The sequence below is a fragment of the Ascidia mentula genome, chromosome 7, assembly GCF_947561715.1.
Source record: "Ascidia mentula chromosome 7, kaAscMent1.1, whole genome shotgun sequence".
Classification (NCBI taxonomy): Eukaryota; Metazoa; Chordata; class Ascidiacea; order Phlebobranchia; family Ascidiidae; genus Ascidia; species Ascidia mentula.
Genome location: NC_138572.1, coordinates 10,000,001 through 10,026,414, shown reverse-complemented (window position 1 = coordinate 10,026,414; position 26,414 = coordinate 10,000,001). Strand labels below are relative to the sequence as shown.

Genomic DNA, 26,414 nt, shown 5'->3' with positions numbered 1-26,414 from the left:
TCCTGCGTACCTCAGGGCACTGTGCTTAGACCCCGGTATCTCGTTTCCTTGTTGGCGCGCATTTTTAATTTTTTGTGCTCCCTTTTTAGTTTGTTTCGCTCTTTTTCGCCTTTTTTACGCGTTACTAATTTATCGCCGTATTTGCGTTTCACTTTACTTGTCCTGATGAAGGTCTGTTGTATAACGACAAAAACGTCGCCCAAACAAGTGGTTTTCTTGCCAGAGAAGCTTTAAATTATTGAGTAATATGCCTGAATGGCAGCATTAGCAACAAACACGGGTACAATATCAAATGGTATGCAAGGCCCACAACACGGGACCTGAGGTGTACATACATTTTACGCATATGCGCTGTGTAACATTTAGTTGTTCAAATAGTTTGGGTTTACTTCCTTTGCCACCTACTTGGATTGATGACGTAACACCCCATAGTTCGTGCTATAGAGCATCCGTCATTGCCATACTGCGCTGAATATTCCAGTCGCCTCCCACTGTGTTGCGACCCCAGGCATGGATAGCACAGCAGCCATTTGTTTTGCACAAACTCCCTTGTTTCGTCTTTTTTTTCTTTAAAGTTGCTGCAGTTGTCTGGACTATGGGTTTGGCAGCAGAAAAAGCATAGGTTTTAAGTCTTGTTTTAAGGAAAACTTGTGGCCTTTGGGGCTTCAGTCGCAAAGTTATAAATCAACACTCGTTGGCGCCCCACAATAGCACGTAATACAAAGTAAAACAGCAAATTAGGCAGACAGCATAAGCAGCACAACCAAACACAAAAGACTAAACGTAACGAAGAATGCCCGCCATCCGGCCGAGACAATGAAACTAACAAAGACAGTGACGAATATACGCATCATAACCGTAAATACGTGAGTGCCAGTAGCCTATAATGGCCGCGAGAATCTACAGAGGTTCTGATGCTGGAAAAATACCAACACCATAGCACAGTCAGGTCGAAAACCTGATCCACATAAAAGCCGATGTCACAGAGAAATCAGTGGGTGCGTTAACAGTCAGGTGTAAACAGACCAAATAGATGTTATTTTTGGTTATCAATTCAAATTTAAAATACATAATTAATTAAACAGTTATGATTGTGTGGATCGGGGTTTGCGACCTGACTGTGAAACTGTTTATTTGCATTTTCCTTGATGCTGAGTTAGCGGAAGGGCGTCGAAGCGATGTTTACCGATCTGTCAGGAATTGAGCTACGTAAGAAATTTTTGAATTAAACCAGGCTCTAATAAAAACGAAAATTAAAGACCCATTTGTTTGTTACTTTTACTGGCTGTTGCCAAGTGATTTTGAATATATGTTACAGTACACAGTTGAGATGAATAATTGTTGGAGAATGCAATAAAGGCACAGACTACACCATAGCCAATATGTAACGAAATATAAGAGCCAAATGGCAAAACATTAACAGGAAAGACTTTAACAGGAAATAGCTGTAGAGGGATCTAGCCCTCGGTTAGGCATTGTTTATTTTAGTTGGTGTATTTTACGATGTAAATCAAAGGCTTGTTGCTTCATTATATACATTAACAGGAAACAAAGCTATCCATATCCTGAAACAGTGGCATTCTAAAAATTAGAAATGGTTTTACCAGATAAATATGATAGTAATACTAACAGGGTTGCCATGTGCTTTGCATGAACATACATGTGAAATATAAATGTATTGGATAAGAAAGTGTATGTACGTTTTTGTGGCCTGTGTCATTGAACGGACACCTTTGATAACAATGGCATTACCGATGAAATAATTCTTGTTGATTTGCATATTGTAATGATAATATTTGCATTTTACGATCACGAACTCCCACAGTGCAGTTGAAATAGACAACAATATATTGTACGTGCTCGCCTGCCTTTCAGTTATTTGAAAAAAACACTGTGCGAGTAAAGGTGGAAAGCAATTTACGATTTAAGCGATGATGTTGGTTAGGTTTGTAAGTATGGAAGTATGGACTGACGTGCAAGTGTAAAAAGTTATGTTGTTTACATATCCGTTAGTTAATTGTATACTTGTAACAGTTTTAATATGGTTCGAGGTATGGGACAGAGATTATTTAACTTTTTACTGTATTCTTCCTTTTTTCGAAATTTAGGAGAAGTGTTTACATTTGAATCTCTGCTTTAAGCATGACCAAAAGTGTGGGACAAAATATGTTGGGATTTTATGTTATGATGTTGCTTTGTTCATCGGAAGTTCTGGCAAAAGACGTTTCAAATCCTTGCGACGAAAGAAAATTGATCAATGAAAGCTTCCTGTCACTGTATTTTAGAAAGGAGTCAAAATCTAGGTATGCTCAAAAACTTCCTCGAGGTAGCTTTGTTTATATTGATTGCAGCGCTAGAGGATTGAAAGAAGTGCCTAAAGTTCTTGACTCTGGAGTTGAGGTTCTTAATTTGGGAAGCAACACGATAAGAAATATCAGAGAAAAAGATTTTGCGCATTTGAAGAAGCTTAAAGTTGTTTGGTTGGAAAAGAATTGCATAACTAGGGAAATGGCAACTTACAGAACCGACATTCCACCTATGCCTGTATGCCAAAGCAGTTTGTCCGTCGAACTTGGAGATTCACCAGGTATTGTATGGCTTGATTTACAATTCAACTTTATGGAGAAGTTTCCTCACAAACTGCCATCCTCGCTTCGAATTCTGGACATTTCAGTGACTGGATTGAAAAGAGCTCCGGATGATATGGAAAACAGATTTCCCAACTTGACTGTGTTTAGAGGAAAAGCCAATTGTTTTATTTACGGTGCCTTTAAGGAATTTTGCCCAAAGGGAAACTTCTCACTGGGAAACTTCTCGCCAAAAAGTTTGGAAAATTTGGATCTGTCCTTCAATGTTTTCAGACAAGTTCCAAAATATCTTTTCTCAAACAACCTCCTCTTTCTCAATCTGAACACAAATCCAATAGGGTACTTAAAAAATAGCGACTTTCACGATTCTCAGGGTTTAAAAGAATTGACATTAAATACCATTGTGTGCCAGGATGACCCACTTGCAATGGAAAACAAAGTGTTTCACAAACTTACTGAGTTAATTGTCTTGTTGCTTAGCGAAAATAATCTTCAATACATTCCTCGAGACCAGTTTATTCATAACACCAAGTTAATGAAACTGGATCTTAGTTTTAATTGTCTGTTTAAACACCTCGAAGAGCCGCGTTTCTTGGCATCATTGCACAATTTAAGATGGTTGGATCTATCGTATAGTTCAAGCTGTGCGACATCCCAACAAAACACACTCAAACATCTACAACTGGGAGAGACCTATAAAGTCCTTCAATCGTTGGAGAGTCTGTTCCTTGGTCCTTCCAAGGAGGTTTATTTTCCCCGTTACGATCCGTCGTTGACGTTATATAGTTCGTTGAACGCATCTTCTTTTAAATCGTTGCATTCTCTCCCACGGTTTTGGAAAATTTGTGTCGGTTACAGTGGAGTAGAAACTATTTCCGCGGATGTCTGGCATGGGTTTGCCAATTTGACTGATATCCTCATTTACCACAACAAGTTGGGATCCCAAAACTTTATAAAGCCGCAGTCTCAAAAAAGAAGATTCCACTTGACTAAAACTAAGCGTGTCATGGAAATTCAAACAGATTACGAGTCACGCTCCAGTGAGAAGGTTGTAATGGATTACTCATCCAACAAAATATCAAATCTATCTTTCCATTTCGATTCCATTCTTCCCAACGTTACAATATTGGATTTGTCCCATAATCAACTGCATCATATCAGTGGCAAAGATTTTAATGCTACGCCGCATATTAAATACCTGATACTAAGCGGAAACCCGTTACTTACAATCAGTCGGTACGCATTTTCTGGCTTGAAGAGTTTGCAAGTTCTAGAGATGTTCAACGCTGTAGCCACCCCGTACATGCACCTGGATTCTTTATTTTGCTTACAGAAGAAACTACCCTTCACCTTGCAGATTCAAGGACCCGATGGATACGTGTTTGAAACGATATTTTACACAAGCGAAGTTTTGAATTGGACTGGAGCTCAAATCTCAGATTTAGATTTATCGCAAAACAGTATACAAACACTCGGGGCGGTTGCCAACAAAAGTTTGCGCATGTTTTCGGGGTTAAACAGACTCACCCTGCAATCATGCCGGATTTCAAGGATTCCCAATGACTTCTTTTTGGGGGCTACAAAGCTTCAGTTCCTGGACTTGAGTCATAACAAGTTGCTTGCAACTCCAACGTTAGTTCTTCGCAATTTTGCAGATCTTGTAAAACTGATTTTAGATGATAATGTCATTGATGCGCTTAACGACAACATGTTGTCATATTTTCCTAAATTACAGTACTTCTCTGCATCTAAAAACCAAATTAGTTATATAATACCGGGATATTTTTCTTCGTCGCCGTTGTTGTGGCATTTGGACCTGAGCCATAATGCCATAGTTTCTTTGGGTAGCGATGTTTTAAGCATGGCAGTGTTGTCTTCGTTAAAATACTTGGATATACGTTGGAACAATTTGGATTGCTCCTGTGGCAAGTGGTTTACTTTTTACACTTGGTATGTTTCACCACAAAGCACTGGAGCAAATGTCCCAGGGATGTTTCCTGATTGTTCTGCGATCTTCGACAAATTCTATGGAGGTTGCGTTGCTTGTCATGCTCCTTTGGCTTATGCTGGACACTCGGTACTGAGGAAAACGTACCTGACAGCTTGTGACTTACGCATGGCCGTATATTTTTGCATTGGGTTTACTTCAGCTATTGTCGTGTTTCTATTTGCAGCCACGTTTGTCCACAGCAAGTGGTTCAAAGGCGCAGTTTTTCGTGCCGTTCACAAGCAATTGCGCGCCAATTGGATTTCGAGAGAACGGCATCAGCCACATATACATAATTCTGACTACTTTGCCGATGTTTTTTTATTCTATGATACTTCAAACGATGAAGTGGGAGACTGGGTCGACAATAGGTTACTTCCCGTTATGCAAAAAACGTATCCGCGATTCAACTTCGTTATCACCGGGTGCGATGTCTACTGTGGCGCTGGACAAGCACGCCAAATTACAGAAAGCATAGAGAAGTGTAGAAAAACAATCATCTTGCTTTCAAAGAACTTCGTGAACAGCAACACTTGCCAGTAAGTTATTTATATTTCATGGACTGTTACATTGCTGTATATTAGGAATTCTGATTTAGATATTGAGTTGTAGTGCTGATATAACAGTTATACGGAGCATATTGGATACCAATATAAATGTTGATCTTAAACCATGGCAAATGAGATTTTTTAAATATTAAAGAAACAGTATCGTGGATAACGTGTTATGTAATAACTTAACTTGAAAAACTCTTCTGGCAAAAAAAAACTGTTCATTTTAATCGACGTTTCGGTGGATATTCAACCTAGATTTCCCAGGATACTGCATGCAGCTGCATCAACACTGACAATGTAAAGCGCAAAAAATATAACCACTAAATGCGCAAAAGTTTTAAAAAAATACGTGAAATACATGCAAACTATATTTAACCGAAGGCAGAAGTAATGCCATGCTTACGCATAGCAAGGCGGGAACGCATTTAGAGGTATGCGTAAGCATGGTATTATTTCTGCGTTATCTGATTACGGTGGTGGAGATCCTCTAAGCTTGTGATGGTCGCCTGACAAGTTGTGCGCTTGCGCACCAGTGTACCTTGGCCACAATATACCCCGTGAAGCTACTGAGCTCCTGTAGCTCAGTTGGTAGAGCGTTGGGCCTGGTTAGCCCAGGGTCGTGAGTTCAAACCTCACCGGGAGCTTGATTTTTCAGATCTCGCTCCGACTTGTCGGGAAAAGCGGCTGATCCAGCTTAAGTGCATAAGCTACACTTATGCAAGCAATTGACTGTTTATGTATAAGGGGTGTCATGCATGACGTCTCCACGTGAAAATGTTTCGACGCAAATATGGCGGAGTGGATTTTGTGGATCGCATCAGGCTCAAAAAGCCAGACATACAACACTAAACATTTTTGTTGTTTGAAATTGTGATAAATTTGGTCGTAATTACAAACTCCACGCAGGCGGAAAATGCGCATATCGACTTGCTCTGTAGAAGGTCGTTTGCTGGAAAGTTTCGATCCTGGAATCAAGACTGACCTCTTGCGGTTATGCTGCAACAGCAAGGGTCACGTGATCATACCGAATCACCTTAGCAACCAGGTGGTGGTGTTCGACCCCTACGGGTCCCCAATCCGTCTCATTCGGCCCTTGAGCGGCTGCGGTTACGAGTTCAAATACCCAGCGGGAGTCACGTGCGACTGCGATGACAACATATTTGTATCGGATGTGGGGAATCACCGCGTGTTGCAGTTCAACGCCGACTGTGAGTTTCGTGGGGCTTTGTTAACCAAGCGTGACCACAAGCTGTGGCGACCGCATGACGTCGTCGCTACCAGCCAGGGAGACATGGTTGTCAACGAGGTTTCAGAGACTTTCTTGAAAATTTTCAACTTTTCGCCGAAAGAGTATTGAGATTTTGCTGATTGTTTTAACGCTTAATAGACCAGACAGTTGTACTGCCAGCTTAAAATGTGCAATGTTTATCGATCTATTAAAAATTGTATAGTTTAACGAATTTTTATTTAAACAGGCTCCAATAATGACACTTATATGTTTGTTACTTTTGCTGGCTGTTGCCTAGTGATTTCGCATGAATACATGTTACAAATGCATCAAAGCACAGACTCCACATACAATAATCGGAATAAGGAGATATTTACCAAACGGAAAATAAAACCATGTGGCGGCACCTATTCGCGTGAGTCTAACGCAACGGATATTTTGCCTTCCTCTTTCCGTTCTCTCGTTTCGTTTTGTGTTACGAATTTGCATCACGCTCACCGAATAAAGAGCGTTGCTTTGCTATGCTGATATTGGTTTTTAATTTGTGGGTAATATGTCATTAGAAGCTTGGCAAGTGTAATCGGCAAATGGCATTTGTAAAAAAAGATGGGTTTACGCTTTCTAAGCAAATAACAAGTTTGTTACTGAAAATTGTACACATATTAACATACATTGCAAAAAACAGGTACACATTATCGTGGTAGATTGTTAGTTTGTACATAGCAAAAAGTTCCTCCGCTTTAAATAAACATGCTACTTGCATACATATTACATGCGAGGGCAAGATATGCTAAAAGGACACGTTTGACACATTCACATTTGGGTGACTACGCTATTACGTACAGCTTTCTTGGTCCTTAGAACATAAGGCTTACATAGGTATGTCGCAGTACTATGTCACAATAAAATAATAAAACATAGTCGTAGCAAACAATAGTTTAACGATAATCGCAGTCATGACGCAATACAGGTCACGTGACCCTCACACGCTGTGTGGAGTGTTTCCACCGCTCCATGACGTCACAATATGTCAATCGACCTCAACCGGCTGAGTTGTCGTCATGGTGCTCATCTTGAAACGTACACCATCTTCAGGTGTTGCTAGTCTAGCTTCCGGTCACATAACCTCCGATTATCTTCCGATTGGAGTAGATCATGGGTTTTTTCATTTCACATTCCCTGCCCATTTCTGTAACAAACGGGCACATTTTTTTAATTTAAAGCTCCTCTGGCAAAAAAACTACTTCTTTAGACGACGTTTCGGTCGTTATGCAACATATCTTCATCATAGGACAAGCAAAGAACGCCAACACGGCGATAAATAGTAACGCATGAAAAAGGCAAAAAGGAGGTACGCAGGACAATCAGGTTCCATCAGGGGGCGTGCCGCGCAGACCGTTTATCAAATGACGATAAACGGGTAGATGAAAAGGTTTCCCTTTTATCATTTAGCGCAAATTCATGTGACACTCCCTCTGATTGAACGTGATGGTCCTGCGTACCTCAGGGCACTGTGCTTAGACCCCGGTATCTCGTTTCCTTGTTGGCGCGCATTTTTAATTTTTTGTGCTCCCTTTCCCGCTTTTTTAGTTTATTTCGCTCTTTTTCGCCTTTTTTATGCGTTACTAATTTATCGCCGTATTTGCGTTTCACTTTACTTGTCCTGATGAAGGTCTGTTGTATAACGACCGAAACGTCGCCCAAACAAGTGGTTTTCTTGCCAGAGGAGCTTTAAATTATTGAGTAATATGCCTGGCAGCATTAGCAACAAACACGGGTACAATATCAAATGGTATGCAAGGCCCACAACACGGGACCTGAGGTGTACATACATTTTACGCATATGCGCTGTGTAACATTTAGTTGTTCAAATAGTTTGGGTTTACTTCCTTTGCCACCTACTTGGACTGATGACGTAACACCCCATAGTTCGTGCTATAGAGCATCCGTCATTGCCATACTGCGCTGAATATTCCAGTCGCCTCCCACTGTGTTGCGACCCCAGGCATGGATAGCACAGCAGCCATTTGTTTTGCACAAACTCCCTTGTTTCGTCTTACTTTTCTTTAAAGTTGCTGCAGTTGTCTGGACTATGGGTTTGGCAGCAGAAAAAGCATAGGTTTTAAGTCTTGGCAAAACTTATGGCCTTTGGGGCTTCAGTCGCAAAGTTATAAATCGACCCTCGTTGGCGCCCCACAATAGCATGTAATACAAAGTAAAACAGCAAATTAGGCAGACAGCATAAGCAGCACAACCAAACACAAAAGACTAAAGGTAACGAAGAATGCCCGCCATCCGGCCGAGACAATGAAACTAACAAAGACAGTGACGAATATACGCATCATAACCGTAAATACGTGAGTGCCAGTAGACTATAATGGCCGCAAGAATCTACAGAGGTTCTGATGCTGGAAAAATACCAACACCATAGCACAGTCAGGTCGAAAACCTGATCCACATAAAAGCCGATGTCACACAGAGAAATCAGTGGGTGTGTTAACAGTCAGGTGCAAACAGACCAAATAGATGTTATTTTTGGTTATCAATTCAAATTTAAAATACATAATTAATTGAACAGTTATGAATGTGTGGATCGGGGTTTGCGACCTGACTGTGAAACTGTTTATTTGCATTTTCCTTGATGCTGAGTTAGCGGAAGGGCGTCGAGGCGATATTTACCGATCTGTCAGGAATTGAGCTACGTAAGAAATTTTTGAATTAAACCAGGCTCTAATAATAATGAGAATTAAAGATCCATTTGTTTGTTACTTTTATTGGCTGTTGCCAAGTAATTTTGAATATATGTTACAGTACACAGTTGAGATGAATAGTTGTTGGAGAATGCAATAAAGGCACAGACTCTACACCATAGCCAATATGTAACGAAAAATAAGAGCCAACTGGCAAAACATTAACAGGAAAGACTTTAACAGGAAATAGCTGTAGAGGGATCTAGCCCTCGGTTAGGCATTGTTTATTTTAGTTGGTGTATTTTACGATGTAAATCAAAGGCTTGTTGCTTCATTATATACATTAACAGGAAACAAAGCTGTCCTTACCCTGAAACAGTGGCATTCTAAAAATTAGAAGTGGTTTTACCAGATAAATATGATAGGAATACTAACAGGGTTGCCATGTGCTTTGCATGAACATACATGTGCAACATAAATGTATTGGATAAGAAAGTGTATGTACGTTTTTGTGGCCTGTGTCATTGAACGGACACCTTTGATAACAATGGCATTACCGATGAAATAATTCTTGTTGATTTGCATATTGTAATGATAATATTTGCATTTTACGATCACGAACTCCCACAGTGCAGTTGAAATAGACAAAAATATATTGTACGTGCTCGCCTGCCTTTCAATCATTTGAAAAAAACATTGTGCGAGTAAAGGTGGAAAGCATTTTACGATTTAAGTGATGATGTTGGTTAGGTTTGTAAGTATGGAAGTATGGACTGACGTGCAAGTGTAAAAAGTTATGTTGTTTACATATCCGTTAGTTAATTGTATACTTGTAACAGTTTTAATATGGTTCGAGGTATGGGACAGAGATTATTTAACTTTTTACTGTATTCTTCCTTTTTTCGAAATTTAGGAGAAGTGTTTACATTTGAATCTCTGCTTTAAGCATGACCAAAAGGGTGGGACAAAATATGTTGGGATTTTATGTTATGATGTTGCTTTGTTCATCGGAAGCTCTGGCAAAAGACGTTTCAAATCCTTGCGACGAAAGAAAATTGATCAATGAAAGCTTCCTGTCACTGTATTTTAGAACGGAGTCAAAATCTAGGTATGCTCAAAAACTTCCTCGAGGTAGCTTTGTTTATATTGATTGCAGCGCTAGAGGATTGAAAGAAGTGCCTAAAGTTCTTGACTCTGGAGTTGAGGTTCTTAATTTGGGAAGCAACACGATAAGAAATATCAGAGAAAAAGATTTTGCGCATTTGAAGAAGCTTAAAGTTGTTTGGTTGGAAAAGAATTGCATAACCAGGGAAATAGCAACTTACAGAACCGACATTCCACCTATGCCTGTATGCCAAAGCAGTTTGTCCGTCGAACTTGGAGATTCACCAGGTATTGTATGGCTTGATTTACAATTCAACTTTATGGAGAAGTTTCCTCACAAACTGCCATCCTCGCTTCGAATTCTGGACATTTCAGTGACTGGATTGAAAAGAGCTCCGGATGATATGGAAAACAGATTTCCCAACTTGACTGTGTTTAGAGGAAAAGCCAATTGTTTTATTTACGGTGCCTTTAAGGAATTTTGCCCAAAGGGAAACTTCTCACTTAAAAATTTGCCAAAAAGTTTGGAAAATTTGGATCTGTCCTTCAATGTTTTCAGACAAGTTCCAAAAAATCTTTTCTCAAACAACCTCCTCTTTCTCAATCTGAACACAAATCCAATAGGGTACTTAAAAAATAGCGACTTTCACGATTCTCAGGGTTTAAAAGAATTGACATTAGAAACCATTGTGTATCAGCATAACCCACTTGTAATGGAAAACAAAGTGTTTCACAAACTTACTGAGTTAACTGTCTTGTTGCTTAGCGAAAATAATCTTCAATACATTCCTCGAGACCAGTTCATACATAACACCAAGTTAATGAAACTGGATCTTAGTTTTAATTGTCTGTTTAAACACATCGAAGAGCCGCGTTTCTTGGCATCATTGCACAATTTAAGATGGTTGGATCTATCGTATAGTTCAAGCTGTGCGCCATCTCAACAAAACACACTCAAACATCTACAACTGGGAGAGACCTATAAAGTCCTTCAATCGTTGGAGAGTCTGTTCCTTGGTCCTTCCAAGGAGGTTTATTTTCCCCGTTACGATCCGTCGTTGACGTTATATAGTTCGTTGAACGCATCTTCTTTTAAATCGTTGCATTCTCTCCCACGGTTTTGGAAAATTTGTGTCGGTTACAGTGGAGTAGAAACTATTTCCGCGGATGTCTGGCATGGGTTTGCCAATTTGACTGATATCCTCATTTACCACAACAAGTTGGGATCCCAAAACTTTATAAAGCCGCAGTCTCAGAAAAGAAGATTCCACTTAACTAAAACTAAGCGAGTCTTGGAAGTTCAAAAAGAATACGAGTCACGCTCCAGTGAACAGGTTGTAATGGATTACTCATCCAACAAAATATCAAATCTATCTTTCCATTTCGATTCCATTCTTCCCAACGTTACAATATTGGATTTGTCCCATAATAAACTGCATCATATCAGTGGCAAAGATTTTAAAGCTACGCCGCATCTTAAATACCTGATACTAAGCGGAAACCCATTACTTTCAATCAGCCGGAACGCATTTTCTGGCTTGAAGAGTTTGCAAGTTCTAGAGATGTTCAACGCTGTAGCCACCCCGTACATGCACCTGGATTCTTTATTTTGCTTACAGAAGAAACTACCCTTCACCTTGCAGATTCAAGGACCCGGTGGATACGTGTTTGAAACGATCTTTTTCACAAGTGAAGTTTTGCATTGGACCGGAGCTCAAATCTCAGATTTAGATTTATCGCAAAACAGTATACAAACACTCGGGGCGGTTGCCAACAAAAGTTTGCGCATGTTTTCGGGGTTAAACAGACTCACCCTGCAATCATGCCGGATTTCAAGGATTCCCGATGACTTCTTTTTGGGGGCTACAAAGCTTCAGTTCCTGGACTTGAGTCATAACAAGTTGCTTGCAACTCCAACGTTAGTTCTTCGCAATTTTGCAGATCTTGTAAAACTGATTTTAGATGATAATGTCATTGATGCGCTTAACGACAACATGTTGTCATATTTTCCTAAATTACAGTACTTCTCTGCATCTAAAAACCAAATTAGTTATATAATACCGGGATATTTTTCTTCGTCGCCGTTGTTGTGGCATTTGGACCTGAGCCATAATGCCATAGTTTCTTTGGGTAGCGATGTTTTAAGCATGGCAGTGTTGTCTTCGTTAAAATACTTGGATATACGTTGGAACAATTTGGATTGCTCCTGTGGCAAGTGGTTTACTTTTTACACTTGGTATGTTTCACCACAAAGCACTGGAGCAAATGTCCCAGGGATGTTTCCTGATTGTTCTGCGATCTTCGACAAATTCTATGGAGGTTGCGTTGCTTGTCATGCTCCTTTGGCTTATGCTGGGCACTCGGTACTGAGGAAAACTTACCTGACAGCTTGTGACTTACGCATGGCCGTATATTTTTGCATTGGGTTTACTTCAGCTATTGTCGTGTTTCTATTTGCAGCCACGTTTGTCCACAGCAAGTGGTTCAAAGGCGCAGTTTTTCGTGCCGTTCACAAGCAATTGCGCGCCAATTGGATTTCGAGAGAACGGCATCAGCCACATATACATAATTCTGACTACTTTGCCGATGTTTTCTTATTCTACGATACTTTAAACGATGAAGTGGGAGACTGGGTCGACAATAGGTTACTTCCCGCTATGCAAAAAACGTATCCGCGATTCAGCTTCGTTATCACCGGGTGCGATGTCTACTGTGGCGCTGGACAAGCACGCCAAATTACAGAAAGCATAGAGAAGTGTAGAAAAACAATCCTCTTGCTTTCAAAGAATTTCGTGAACAGCAACACTTGTCAGTAAGTTATTTATATTTCATGAAATGTTGCATTGCTGTAAATTAGGAATTCTGATTTAGATATTGAGTTGTATTTTTGGGATAACAGCTATACGGAGCATATAGGATACCAATATAATCCTAAACAAGGATTTTTTTTATTATTGGAGACACAGTATCGTGGATAACGTAGTTTATAAATTGAAAAGGTCATTTGGCAAAAAACTGTTTATTTTAATCGACGTTTCGGTGGATATTTAACTTAGATTTCCCAGGATACTCCATGCAGGTGCATCACCACTCACAATGTAAAGCGCGAAAAATACAACCACTAAATGCGCAAAAAGTTTTAAAATATACGAAAAATGCGTGCAAACTATACATAACCGGAATCGTATTGGAATAATCTGAGTTTTTGAACGACGCATTATATAGCGTTCTGTTCATAACTAATTCAGTGCACAGCAGTTGCCTGCATGGACGTAAACTAGTGCTGATACAGTGAACAATGTCGGCGCGAATTGCTTCAGATTTATGTAAAACTCATTAAGTATCTGTTTGAGACTGTCGGTTTTGCACCCAACAACACCTTTTGGTCCGCAGTCGTTACAAGTTGCGAGAGTGCTTTCCAGTCCTCTCAAAGTTGCTGCACCACACTAATGTTTCTTTAGTCTATTTCCTATAGAGCTAGCCTCGCCAAATGTATACCTTCGCAGTCTCGATAAGGTATGCTACACCTCTTACATCAGTGATTCCCAAACTTTTTGCGGTTGCGTACCACTTGGAGGTAAAACAATTTCGAAGCGTACCACCTAGTTGAGTGTTACAAAGTAACCTAGAGGATGAAGAAACAAACATTTTGGGTTCACTTACGGTTTTCCCAATTCGAAGTATATCCGTAAATTACAGAATGGTGCTCGCGTACCACCCAGAATGCCGTCGCGTTCTACTAGTGCTACGCGTACCACCGGTTGGGAAACACTGTCTTAGATCGTCTTCTATACGCCGATCCTTGTATGCAATACGAGATAAGATAATGCAGCGTATCGGATGGCCGCTCGAAAACCTGGGTGTTGTGTAATTATATCATTTTGTGGCCTAAAGTTGACCTAACAAAAAGGGGCTTTAGATTCGCCGTGTAATTAGCGTGTCTGGCAATGCGACTTACGCCTGTGGATTTACTGCGCACCTCAGTATCTAATAATTGCGTTCCTGGCGTTATTTGCGTGTTTGCTTTGGCTATAAAACCAGCGCACCGTTTTGTATCAACACACTTGAACTGTTTGTGACTCAAGAATACAACAGTCTTCAAGAAGAAGCTTTCGCACATTTACAGTAAAGATGCATCCGCACGCAGTATTCTGAGGATGGTCGGTTGAATATAACCGATTCGTCGATCACAATGAAATGTATTTTGCCAAAAGAGCTGTTTAGGGTCAGCAATATGCCTATGGCAACGTCATCAACAAACTAAATAACAGATTCAACCCACTATGGAAATTTTGATTATGTTTGCCTTGTTAATATAAAGACCATCATGATTTTTTTTAGATTTGCTCTAAAAGCTTTGGAAGAAATTGAATTCGCTGAAGGAAAAAGCAAGATGGTGATTGTCAGATACGTACAACATGGATCCCCTCGTATCCAGCTACCAAACTTCTTAGAGAGAAAAAAATTGACGCACCCTTACAGTTTCGTCCAGTTTGATGAAGAAAATGAAAACGACGAAACTTTGTTTGAATTTCTTCGCACTTCGCTTGTGCAGTGAAATGAAATATTATGCTGAGTTGTGGTTTTAAATTTGTGTATAGTTGAGATTGTGTTGATTTTCTGATACAGTCTATTTGTCAGCTCGTTGTTATATACAGACCCGTATCTTTACTTATTAAATATCGGATTCTGATTGGCCACAATTCCTAAGGTCAGTTTGTTGCTGATGCTGCCAGGCATACTACTTGGTAATGTAAGGCTCTTCTGGCAAAAAGGTCAGATTTCGATATTCTCTTGATTGATCACGTTGCGTGGAGTGTGAAAACAACTATTTGATACGATTTGTCGTTGAACTTGTCATTACAAGCGCTATAACCCTCTTTCTGTGTCAACAGAGTTTCAAACTAATCAGTATGTAAACAATTCACTTTGTTGTGTCACACAATGATTAACAATGATGTAGATCACTGCGAATAAAAGTGTTGATTGAAGTCTTTATATTGCTGCCTTAACAGTGTAGATTTTCAGGCATTGATTAAAAAATAACTATTATGGTGCCTTAGAAAGTACATTGACCATGGTGGGAGGTAGTTGATAAAAGGGCACGCGAGACGACGAGGCAGACGGGTATTGGCGCAAGCTTCGACATTCCGTGATGCTCCAGCTTACCCCCGAAGACTGGGGTTTGAGTTGGAGAAGAAAAAGGCATTTTTACCGTTTAGTGATTCGGAAACGTATAAAGTGGGTACAAGTTTCTGTACCCGTGTCTTTTTAGTTTTAGAGACAAAAAGAAACAACAATGACTGCAAAGGTAAGCAATTTTTTTCTACCTTTGTAACATTGATCTTTTTCGTTGACATTGCTTCGTAGATATCTTCCAAGAGATGTGTTTAAATAGCAAATATAACTTTCATTATAAAAATGTGGTTCAATGCCAGGCCGCAAGGCTGTTGATTTGTACATGTTGCAACCCTGTTATTTTACCTGTCTTATAGTTAATTTCTTATTTCCAAACACCACGTGGTTCGTAACACAAAAAATTGTAACAAAATCACTGCATTGTAACTTGCGCATTAGACGCCTACATGTATAAAATGCATAACAAACACGAAATGGCATAGAGTACGATTAAACTATGCTGGGTATCAAGTCAGGACCCCACGTGCAATCGTAAATGCCGTAAGACCGCAGACAATTGCTCTGGAAGGAGTTAGGTTGCATCCAGCCGCATCGAAAGTTAGGTGGACGTCTGTGCTAATGCCCAAAGCAAAACCCATCAAAGCAAAAGCGCCAGGCGGGTGATTGGCAGCATTGGTCAAGCGCCCGACCCATATACCAAGAAGAAAACCTGGTCGGGATTCGTGGCCAGGATATCCAGGGTTCAAATCCCGGTGTGGTAAAAAAAGAAAAGGCGCCCACTCGGTTTTTCTCCGATACATTCCCGGAGTATTCTGTGGACTGAACTTTAAAGTCAACAAAATAATTTTATCCGCAATAACGAAATGCATTCATATATTAACTATGCAGCTTTTACGAACTTGTGGCAAAGCTGCTAAAGTACGAAGATTCAGGCCTAGGTGATTGCAAGACTGTGTTTTACCTCAAAAAAATTATGTCACAGCAACCGAGCGAAGTTAAACGTTACACAAAGAAACTTTGCACAAACATGTCAAATGAGTACGGTGACCAGGCACGGCACAAACAAATTGAAGTGTGATTCACTCAAAAAAGTTCCATTTCAAACGGAGCTGTTTTCGTCAAAGTGATTTAATGGGCAAAACCCTTGATGACCGTTCTGCACCACTGCTTCCATGACGTCAGTAAACGGTTGGCCGTACAATGCAGCTTAACAATTATCCTTCTGTAAACAATTTTCAACTCGCTGCACGTAAACAGTTGTTTGACGCTGTGGTATATTGATATTTTGGGAGTCTCAAACGTAGTTTAATCGCTTTTTATTTTATTTTTATTGAACTTGTTTCAACATTTTTAACCACAGGGCATGGCAATACGTACAGCAAAATAAATTAAATCCCTACAAAAGTTCTTCACAAATAGTGCGTCGCGATGCACTGGTGCGTTGTTCATACACGCAATCTTATTCTGAATATATTTCCGAGCTTTGGGAAAAAATTACGTTGACAAATTCTTTTTTCACGTTCTTTGTGTTTTGCGTCATAATGAAGTTTTTTTGTATGGAATAAGTGCATCAAAATTTAAGAACGTTGGTAACCACAGCTCATATCTCTCCCTTCATACGCAATATATATATTGTTATGACATTTTACCTGCACTATTGGCGATAGAAGGGGGCGTACAATATCAGTAGCGAAACCTGCGGTAAACCATACAATGCTTGAGCCGTCAACAAATCACCCTACGCGCTCCGTTCCCACAGACATGTGTAATGAAAAGAAATGTTTGGTTTTCAACGAGCTTCGTGCAAAGGAGCGAACTCAAGAGTCGAATACCACGAAACTTGGCCCGCTCCGTTTGATTTGAGGAGAGCTCGTCTCTTGTGTTTACTGATCGTGATCCTGTGTGTTTTCCATTCGTGCCACACAATGATGATGCACATTTCCTGAAATTTCTAGTTGATGCACGATGTGTTACCAGCAGGATTGCTTGATTCCTGCATTTATTATAACTTTGGCGCAACAGACTAAAACCTTTTCAGGTCAATTTGTTTTCTGGAAAAAGTAGCATGCATCTGATATTTTGTTTCAAAAAGCTTTACCAAAAAATTGACCTCAATGAAAAGGAATAAACATATATTGTTTTAAAAAATTTGAATTATAATATAAAACCCATACAAACCCGAAAGTTTGAACGCAAAGTCGTGTATGCTGCATGATAGCTTAGGAACCCGACAACCTTTTACTCCATGGTACCGAACCAATGAAAGAGCTGCAAAGCTGTTTCTAAAAAAGAAACTAACAACTCCTCTCTTTTGTCGTAAGCCGAGACATCCGCAGCAAATAACGTACGCCCGTTTCCGTGGCAACAGGGTGAGACCCAGGGCCGAAACGGTAATACGAGATGTCAAGGTTTATGCGTAGCCCGGTTCAACTTACCGCATAATGATACGAAGATTCGTTCGTGCGGATGTCTTAGCACGAAATGTCGTTGGGTTAAACAGAGGTCAAAAGTTGGTATGCCATAGTTGAAATGGATATCAGTTAATACTTGTTTTACTTCAAGCAGTAAAGATTGCATGTGAATGTTGTACGACAAAAATCTTATTTTTTCGGAAAATAAGCAGATTGGTAATCAAAAGTTTTATCAGAAGGTAAATGCTTTTGTCGAATTTCGAAAAACATCAAACGTAAAATCGGAAACAATTAAACCAATGCAATAAATAGAAAGGAAAATATAGGAAAAATTAAGACTAATGAAAACAATAATAAAGTAACTAAAGAAAAGCAATAAACACAACTTTTTTCCTGTACAGCTACTTCATTGTACTCTTCCCGATGCGTTTGGTATTACCTAGCGTTCAAAAATAGCATGCAGTCAAACGTGAAGCCTTTTCCTTCAAGCGTATAACCACGCCAACCACTGATTTAGCAACGAAGCGCGAACGCCTCTAACAAGTTTTGCATACTAACCTCTCTCTATCTATCATCATCAGTGGCGCTTTGCTGTTCAACGACCTTTAAAAACATTCCTTCGCGTTATGGGGAAGTTGTGTCCCTCTTCCCGCCCAACCACCGAAACCATTGACCTATTTTAAAATTCTCTCGCCAAAACAGACTTGTGAGTCTGGCCCTGCTTCGGGTTCGCCATAAAAGTTGCGGTCCCGCATTTACTCTCTGTCTTGTCCTTTCAACTTTCTTCGAGAGAAATTTACCTTTACACGAATTTCCAAAAAAACTCCGCAATCACAAGGAAATCTTTACTTAAATTTAAACCCTCTACACTTATGCGTGGCAATTTTATTTTGCTCCCTGATTTTGACTTAAAACAATTTTCAAGAACGGGTATAAAATATTTGGGTCGCTCACAAATCTAAAACGAAAACGGACTGAGAAAATCTTCCAGAGAAAGCTTTTCGAATTTTAATTCCGTTTTTTAAATCATTCTTGTGCATAGCTTAATTTTCGGTTGTTACAGTGGGAAAATAGGTGAACGTCTTGATAATTTTTGCTTTAATTCATTGCACAAACCTAATTCCTACTCAATTTCAGGAACAAAAGCTCGACATCGACCAACAGGTAGAGGACGACAGGGAAAGGAGAGGCCAATGGGGAAGCAAAGCTGAATTCCTTCTCTCTTGCATCGGATACTGTGTTGGCCTCGGCAATGTGTGGAGATTTCCTTATTTGGCATATTCCAACGGTGGAGGTAAAACCATTTTATTTGAAGTTTTGCTGTAGGATATTGATCTATTATTGCATTTTACATCAATGCGTAATCGTGGCCTATTAGTTCACATTCAAACACTCGATAAAATAAGTTCAAAGAAGGGTGCCAACAATTGCTCCCAAAGCGAGCTAACAATAGAATGGAAGACGTCGAGTAAGGAATGCGTCAACAAGCTCGCTCGTGCATTTGTGTAGTGGGCGTGCTGTCGAAAAATACCATTGTGCTTTCAAGCGTGCAAAACTGCACCGATTTCTGCTAAAACAGAACGAAAAAAATAGTTGTTTAAAATTTGTGCCCGACGGTGACGAAGGGGCGTTAATAGGGCGCCTCTGTAATTTAAATTTAATTTGTAACAAATTGGGATATGGTGACGTCAACAACAGTATATTTTAATCGTTTTGTTTGGGGTTGCGGTGCAGCTCCGATATACCTTGTTATAGACCTCAATATGAGTTTCATACTTGGAAGGTCTGAAAACAGAAAAGTTAATATTTCAATATATTTACCAGGTCATGTACAATATTTTCATTTTTCAGGGGCGTTTCTTATTCCATATCTCATCATGCTGACATTCTGCGGGATTCCCCTGTTTATGATTGAGCTGGCACTGGGCCAGTTTTCAGGCTATGGGACTGTGACAGCTTGGAGGGCCAGCCCCCTTTTCAAAGGTTAGTATGATATGATAACTGTGGATGCAGCTTACCACTATAATGCGCAAGTAAAAATACTCATTTAACAGTGTAATAATAATGCTAATAGCAGTTTTTGTAAATGTCTTGCACACTTTTACCTTCCAGGTATCGGATTTGGAATGATGCTGGTTTCCTTCTTCGTTGTCATCTACTACAACGTCATCATTGCGTATGCCTTCTTCTACATGTTTGCCTCGTTCACTTCGGTTCTTCCGTGGACCTTATGCGACCAGTGGTGGAATGAAATAGCTGAGTGTGGAAATGTAAGTTTAAACCGATCGCTGTCCTTTTCAGGGGGTCCTAAGATTAGAAAGCTCCACAGCGCTCCCTTGCGGTTGGTTAAACACAAGTTTCATGACTATCCATAGTATATGCGCTTAACAATAAAGAATAGACACAGTCGGATCCTTGCACTGTAGTTTTTACATATTTGAAGCTATGTTCAAGGTTTTATATGTAGCCAAATGTTTAAAGACCTCTACATCTTAAAGTTGGAATATTATTACACAAGGCCTTGCCGTGAAATGTATTATTATTTTCTTTTGCAGAATGTCACGACAGCGAACTTGACTATGACGGTAGGATTTGTTTTAAGTCAGGGTGACAAACTTGTTTAGGGATGCCGGCTATATTTACATAAATGGATTTTAAGAGGAAACTTTGCAAATAATGATAGAATCCATATATTTTTCATTACAATTTATTTGAGGCACAGCGACTGTCTTTGAATAACTTAATGTTTTTTTACTAAATTTATCAAAATACAATGCAAAACGCAGACCAAACAATAGTGCTACAAATAAACTGTATAATGAAAAATAGTGCGTAAAAGCCCATTTTTGGCCCAGAAGGTCACCAGTTTCACCCCCATGACAATTAAATATAACTTAATGTAATATGTCACGTTGTTTATTTGTAGTGTGGCCGAAGACATTGTAACAACATAGGCTAAATATATTCCAACCAATATGTTTGCAGACAGAGGCAGCAACCACAACCTCGCCAGAACTAGGAACGACCACAACTAGCGTAAGTTTCATTTAACTTGGAATTTAAAAACAAAATGATTAAAATGTATCGTGTAAATGTTACCTTTGAATTGATTCTAAATGTATTTGAATAAGACACTGAAGATGCTTTATAGCATAATGTGTTTGTCTCAAACGAAAGCCAATAGATTTTAACCCTGAAAAAATATTTTGCCTTAAATGTCGTGTAAATGTTATCCCGCGTAATGTTATTTTTTTTTGAATAAACGATAAAAATAATTTTTTTAATTAAAATTCACTTTGTAGATGATGAATGCAACCACAGCAGCCGTGAAACGAATCAGCCCGAGCGAAGAATATTGGAAGTGAGCAACGGTTAAATCAGTATATCTTCCTTGCGATAAAACAAAACTACCTGAAATTTGGCTTTGAAGCCTGTGAACCTTACTACCCGAAATTTAAAACGTTTTTGTCGTAAACTTAATTCTACAAAGCGAATTGTTTTGGATTAATGTCAGCAGCTATATGAAACAATGCTTAACCGAGGGTCACATTCTACTATATATATAGTCGTAAACACACCCTGTCTGCGGCTCTCCAAATGACTTTTTTGCACATATAGTCGTAAAACTATGCAATTATTCAGAAACCGTGTTCTTCGCATTAATCGGAGCACTGGTATTGATGATCCTGGAGCAGTGTTGTGGGATTTGTGCTTGTGCTTGCTTCTCTCTTGGCTGGTTGTGTTTTTCTGCTTGCTCAAAGGCGTCAAGTCGTCAGGAAAGGTATAACATACATTTATATTCAGTTCTTGGCAAGCTTTTAGTGCGATGTACATTGACCCTTTTTTTAATGGAAATAAATTACAGATGCCAAGTGTGGTAAAAATGAGTTGTATTCTTTAGGGTGGTGTTGGTTAAATTCTTCTTTACTTTGCTGTCGAAAGTATTCACAGTATATACTCCATGTGTGTAACTAGATAAGGTCTCATTTTAACGTCTCTACAGCAGAAGCTTCTTGCAACAAAATCCGAAAATAATACACAAATTTTAGGTCGTTTACTTCACCGCTACCTTCCCCTACATCATCCTCGTCGTTCTGCTCATAAGAGGCAGTCTCCTAGATGGCGCTGCAGATGGAATCATCTTTTACGTTCGACCGCAGTGGGACAGACTTCTAGACTCCAATGTAAAGTTTTTGCATAACGATATAGCTTCTCATGAAGGCAGTGGTTGCTAAGCTTTTGATTTGTGGCCCCAATATATTTCGATAACGGCTTGTGGCCCACCTAAATCTCGTTGGTGACCATTTTTGGTCTCGGATAAACGTAAGGGCCCTTTTTAGGCACTGAAGGGCCCTATTTTATCAAGTGAATGGTCAAAATGGTGAAATGAACCAAGAAACGGCTAAAGAAGATTTTGAAAAAAATATTTTAAGCAATTTAAAATTCAGTACAATTTGTTCAAATTGCTCTGTGGTTCATTAAAAATTTCTTCGTAGCAGTTTTGAAATTCTACATAAACGTAACCACTGTGTTGCCAATCTGATACAGGTATGGTCGGCGGCAGCAACTCAGATCTTTTATTCTCTCGGAATATCCTTCGGTGGTCTATTGACTTTTGCTTCCTACAATAAGTTCGACAACAACATCTACAGGTAAAATAACACCATTATGTTGTCCTATTATCTTTGTTAATTTTCTGATTTGGTTTTAACAGAGATACGTTAATTGTTGCTATTGGCAACTGCGCAACGAGCATTTTTGCTGGATTTGTCATTTTTTCTGTGATTGGGCACATGGCTTTCAAACTTGACTTAGACGTAAAGGATGTCGCCACCTCAGGTATGCATGACTGATGCCTTCTCAACGCTTGTGCAATGAGTTTTAAATTGCAGGCCCTGCTGGCTTATAGCCAAGTGGCCGGTAAGTTTCCATGTCTTTGGGTCAAATCCAGTTGATTTTTAAGTACAAACTGAAAAATGGCTTGAAATACAATACAGCAAATTTTATCAGCGATAAAATAGATATAGAAGAAATTGGTAAATACAAATGCCCTGCGATATAAACGATAAATCACGTGACATGTGCAAGGCTTTGAGAATAAAAATACACTGACTGGCCTGAATCGATGTTAGTCGACGTTTCAAGCGATTTACACATAAATATATACATTAGCAAAGTAAACTTTTCAGTGTTTACACGTTTACAAATAAAATTTACTCGAAATCCTAACATGCATTCTTAGGTCCAGGATTGGCTTTTGTGGTTTATCCAGAAGCTGTATCCTTGCTTCCTGCGCCACAACTGTGGTCAATTCTGTTCTTCTTCATGTTGGTCACGCTTGGCTTAGACAGTCAGGTAATTGCAACAATAAAAATATGTCGCTTACTGTGGTTATTTTAGAGAAATTGTCCGAGCAGGGCTGCTCTGTATTATAGCACACTCTACGTAATTATTCTAGTGTTAAATATTTGCCTCTTTTTCTACCGACTTTTAAATAAGATAAACTGATGGCGTTGTGTGCGTCGTACAAAGGTATCTACTATCCTTAGTGTAACTTACTTAGGCACTGTACGTGAAAGCATTATCCATGGTTCATTTTAACAAAATCAACTGAAAATTATTATTTTGTTGCCCAACTAGTTTGCGATGGTGGAGACAATCATCACAGGTCTAAGCGACGAATTTCCAAAATATCTTCGCAACCACAAGGAAATCTTTACTGGTGTTTTCTGCAGTTTTTGTTTCCTGATGGGTTTGATCATCGTCACAGAGGCAAGTTCCATCAGTTTTCTGTAAAGAGCTTCTCAATTTTTTTGTTTTGCGACTTAATCTTACAAAAGACGTTTCTAGGCGACTCTATTTTTGCATAGTTTGAGTAGACCTGGTCAATACGTCACGTGATTTTTTAATGACGCAATCCTAATATCTAGTGCTTGCTTACCAGGGTGGATTTTATTGGTTCAACTTGTACAATTGGTACTCGGCGTACTACGGCCTGTTGCTCGTGTCCATCATTCTCTGTGTGGTGGTTAATCACGGCTATGGTGAGATGCTTATTTTCAAACACATACGTATAGTATGTTTCCACAAAATGTAAAACAATCCGCTTTGCAGGAATGTGGTTCACATACAAATGGAGGCTCGTCAGTGACATCAAGTTGATGATTGGCTTCGAACCCAACTGGTATTTTAAGATCAACTGGATGTTTATCACACCTGCTATGCTGCTTGTACGTGTCCAAACAAATTGTGCAAAATTTTTTGTGTAACAGTATTATTCGAGCGTGACTATTATTGTGCAGTTTGTGACGATCTATTCGGCCATAAACTACTCTCCTATAACGTTGGACGGTAAACCTTATCCGAAATGGGCAGACGACCTTGGTTTATGCATGAGTGCAACTGTAGTGGTGGTGGTTCCTCTTTACATGATTGGTAGAATTGCGTGGGCTGCATACAAGGGAGAGGATATTAAAGCGGTAGGAATGTAACCATCGGCGTTGTGAAGTGTATATGCTATATCTTATACGGTTTAAAATTAGAAATAAACTGGATGTAAGTGTAATGATTGGGGCAGCGATGTATGTCATTTTTTTATACAGCTTTAATTCTACACAAACTAAAGTATTTTCTTATTGAAGCTGATCAAACCAAACGCTAAATGGGGACCACAGGATCGTTCAATTGCCTACGATCCAATGCTTGGTCCGGTTTCCAAATCAATGAAGACATTTTCTCAACCTCATGTCGATGATGGTTTGCCGGATCCATTTCCTAATTCCCTTTAAATTTGTACACATGAAAATGCCATTCATCGAGTATGTGTGGAAACTTAAACCTTAACACTTGATTAGAACATGATTAATCTCTCTTTTATTGTAACACTGGAATAACAGAATCACACTAAACTTACTTTAGTCCAATTTCTATGCTGAAATGTGGAAAAATATTCGGTGAATTTTTATCACCTACTTTAGTAAGAATGTTAATACTTATATTGAAATGTGTGGCTAACAATTGTTGTATTGTGAAAAATGCGTTGAATATACGAAATGCTTAGCATGAAGTAAGAGTCTTTGTTTACAAAAATTCATTGTATCACAAATAGTTCAGCAGTAGGTATTACTTTCCTCTAACATCGGATATCATTCACCGCGTTATTAAACCTTTCAAATTGGGTTTATTTAGCTATTTAGTGATCTTATATTTTATCCGCGTGTTCTTATCTATTGCTATACGTGTCCTGGTAGTTACTTGGGAGAAGGGTTGTGTTGCAGGCAGAGTGTCCTTAAGAAAGAGATGAGCTTTTAGTAGGTGTGTTTTTACTCCTATTACGTTGTTTTTTACAAACACTGAAGATGCTTTTAGCGAAATATATTTGTCTCACACAAAAGTCAATAGATTTTAACCCAGAAAATACATTTTCCCATAATGTTATCAATAATTCGTTTTGACCAATGTGTTTCATTTATTAGATTTTTCTAAACCACCGGACCACTCTAGCTGTTTGGAAACTTTACCTATCCGCATGCAAGCAAGCAATGCATCACTTTTTTGCACGCGCCTATATTACGCAACATAAAAATATTAAGACACCGATAAAACCAACATAGAGGTTATCGAGTCGTAATGCTTCACTGGCTGTGACGCCCCAGTAATCGTGACGTCACATGTAGGCTACTACATAAGCGCGACCAATGCTATTGTGGGCTCTTGTACCGATTACGACAATACATGGTGTCAGAAGTGGGATTCGAACCCACACCTACATTCGGAGACCAGAACTTAAGTCACGTAAGGGAGATTTCCTCACGAAAAATCACTATCTGTCGTAGGATCGATCACAGCCTGTTGCTCTGGGAGGTGGTGGGTTGAGACAAGCCGTGTAAAACGTAGGGTGACCCCCGCCGTGCTGGCCAATGCAAATCACATCAAAACACAAATTGCCAACTCGATTCATCGTACGTTTCCTGTCTTATCGGCAGAATTGGTCGTCCCGAGGACTGTCCAAAAATTATGGCACAACTTGGAGGTGGTCAAGTTTACTTCATCGTAAATCTTGCTGACGATCAAAAAAGTGTTGACGAAATACACAGAGTAAGCAGTACTGTGAGGTTGGAGGCATTTATTTAAATACGATAAGCATTTATTTAAATACGAAAAGCATTTATTTAAAAACGATAAGTGGAACTAATATTATGAATTGTCCGTATGGGTCTCAATGGACCTCATAGGTCGAAACAGTGGCCATTTGTATGCAGCTTACACAAGTAAATAAATTCGTTTATACAACAACAACAACAACAAAATGCGAAAGAGTAAAAGAAAACAAAAATGCGACCGAAGAACAGCGAAAAAACAAAAGATTAAGAAATTACTGTTTTAAATCAAAATTATGTTTATTAGAATGTATTGTTTGTTTTATTGCAATGCCTTGTCAGGAAAAAGTGATTGTTCCAGCTGGGGCGCAATGCCTGGTCTGCGAAGCATGTAAACCTAATGATCTCGATACAGTAGCTGTGATCGCCAAGTAAGGAGCTGCGAAGTGGAGCGATCCTGCCAATCATGACATTACATAAAACATTACTGCGTTGAATAACCTACTCTGTGAAATTATCACTCCGTTCCCTCATTTCTCCAACAGCCTGCATCATGATATTTGTGTTCCTTCTCGCCTTGCTGTCTGTTTGCTGAACTAATATGCAATTCTTTC

General features: G+C 39.3%; 3 protein-coding genes and 1 non-coding gene across 4 annotated transcripts; all 4 read left to right on the top strand.

Annotated features, from left to right (window-relative positions):
* Positions 1-2,142: 2,142 nt before the first annotated feature.
* Positions 2,143-6,698, top strand: LOC145909530 (toll-like receptor 7). The gene is made up of 2 exons (XM_082996918.1): positions 2,143-5,114; positions 6,036-6,698. Exons 1-2 carry the CDS (start codon positions 2,143-2,145, stop codon positions 6,484-6,486), a joined length of 3,423 nt encoding a protein of 1,140 aa, XP_082853044.1. The 3' UTR covers positions 6,487-6,698.
* On the top strand, positions 5,700-5,773 carry Trnat-ggu (transfer RNA threonine (anticodon GGU)). Its single transcript has one exon. It is a non-coding gene; the product is annotated as a tRNA-Thr (tRNA).
* Positions 6,699-10,453: 3,755 nt separating the features above from the next.
* Positions 10,454-14,709, top strand: LOC145909529 (toll-like receptor 7). The gene is made up of 2 exons (XM_082996917.1): positions 10,454-12,963; positions 14,493-14,709. Exons 1-2 carry the CDS (start codon positions 10,472-10,474, stop codon positions 14,707-14,709), a joined length of 2,709 nt encoding a protein of 902 aa, XP_082853043.1. The 5' UTR covers positions 10,454-10,471.
* Positions 14,710-15,386: 677 nt separating this feature from the next.
* LOC145909112 (sodium-dependent proline transporter-like) lies at positions 15,387-24,767 on the top strand. The gene is made up of 17 exons (XM_082996419.1): positions 15,387-15,462; positions 18,839-18,995; positions 19,553-19,684; positions 19,814-19,971; positions 20,257-20,286; positions 20,687-20,737; positions 21,004-21,062; positions 21,344-21,482; positions 21,751-21,885; positions 22,250-22,353; positions 22,416-22,540; positions 22,944-23,056; positions 23,342-23,473; positions 23,646-23,745; positions 23,816-23,931; positions 24,004-24,180; positions 24,343-24,767. The coding sequence occupies exons 1-17, from the start codon at positions 15,451-15,453 to the stop codon at positions 24,487-24,489; spliced, it is 1,887 nt and encodes a 628-aa protein (XP_082852545.1). The 5' UTR covers positions 15,387-15,450; the 3' UTR covers positions 24,490-24,767.
* Positions 24,768-26,414: the final 1,647 nt, after the last annotated feature.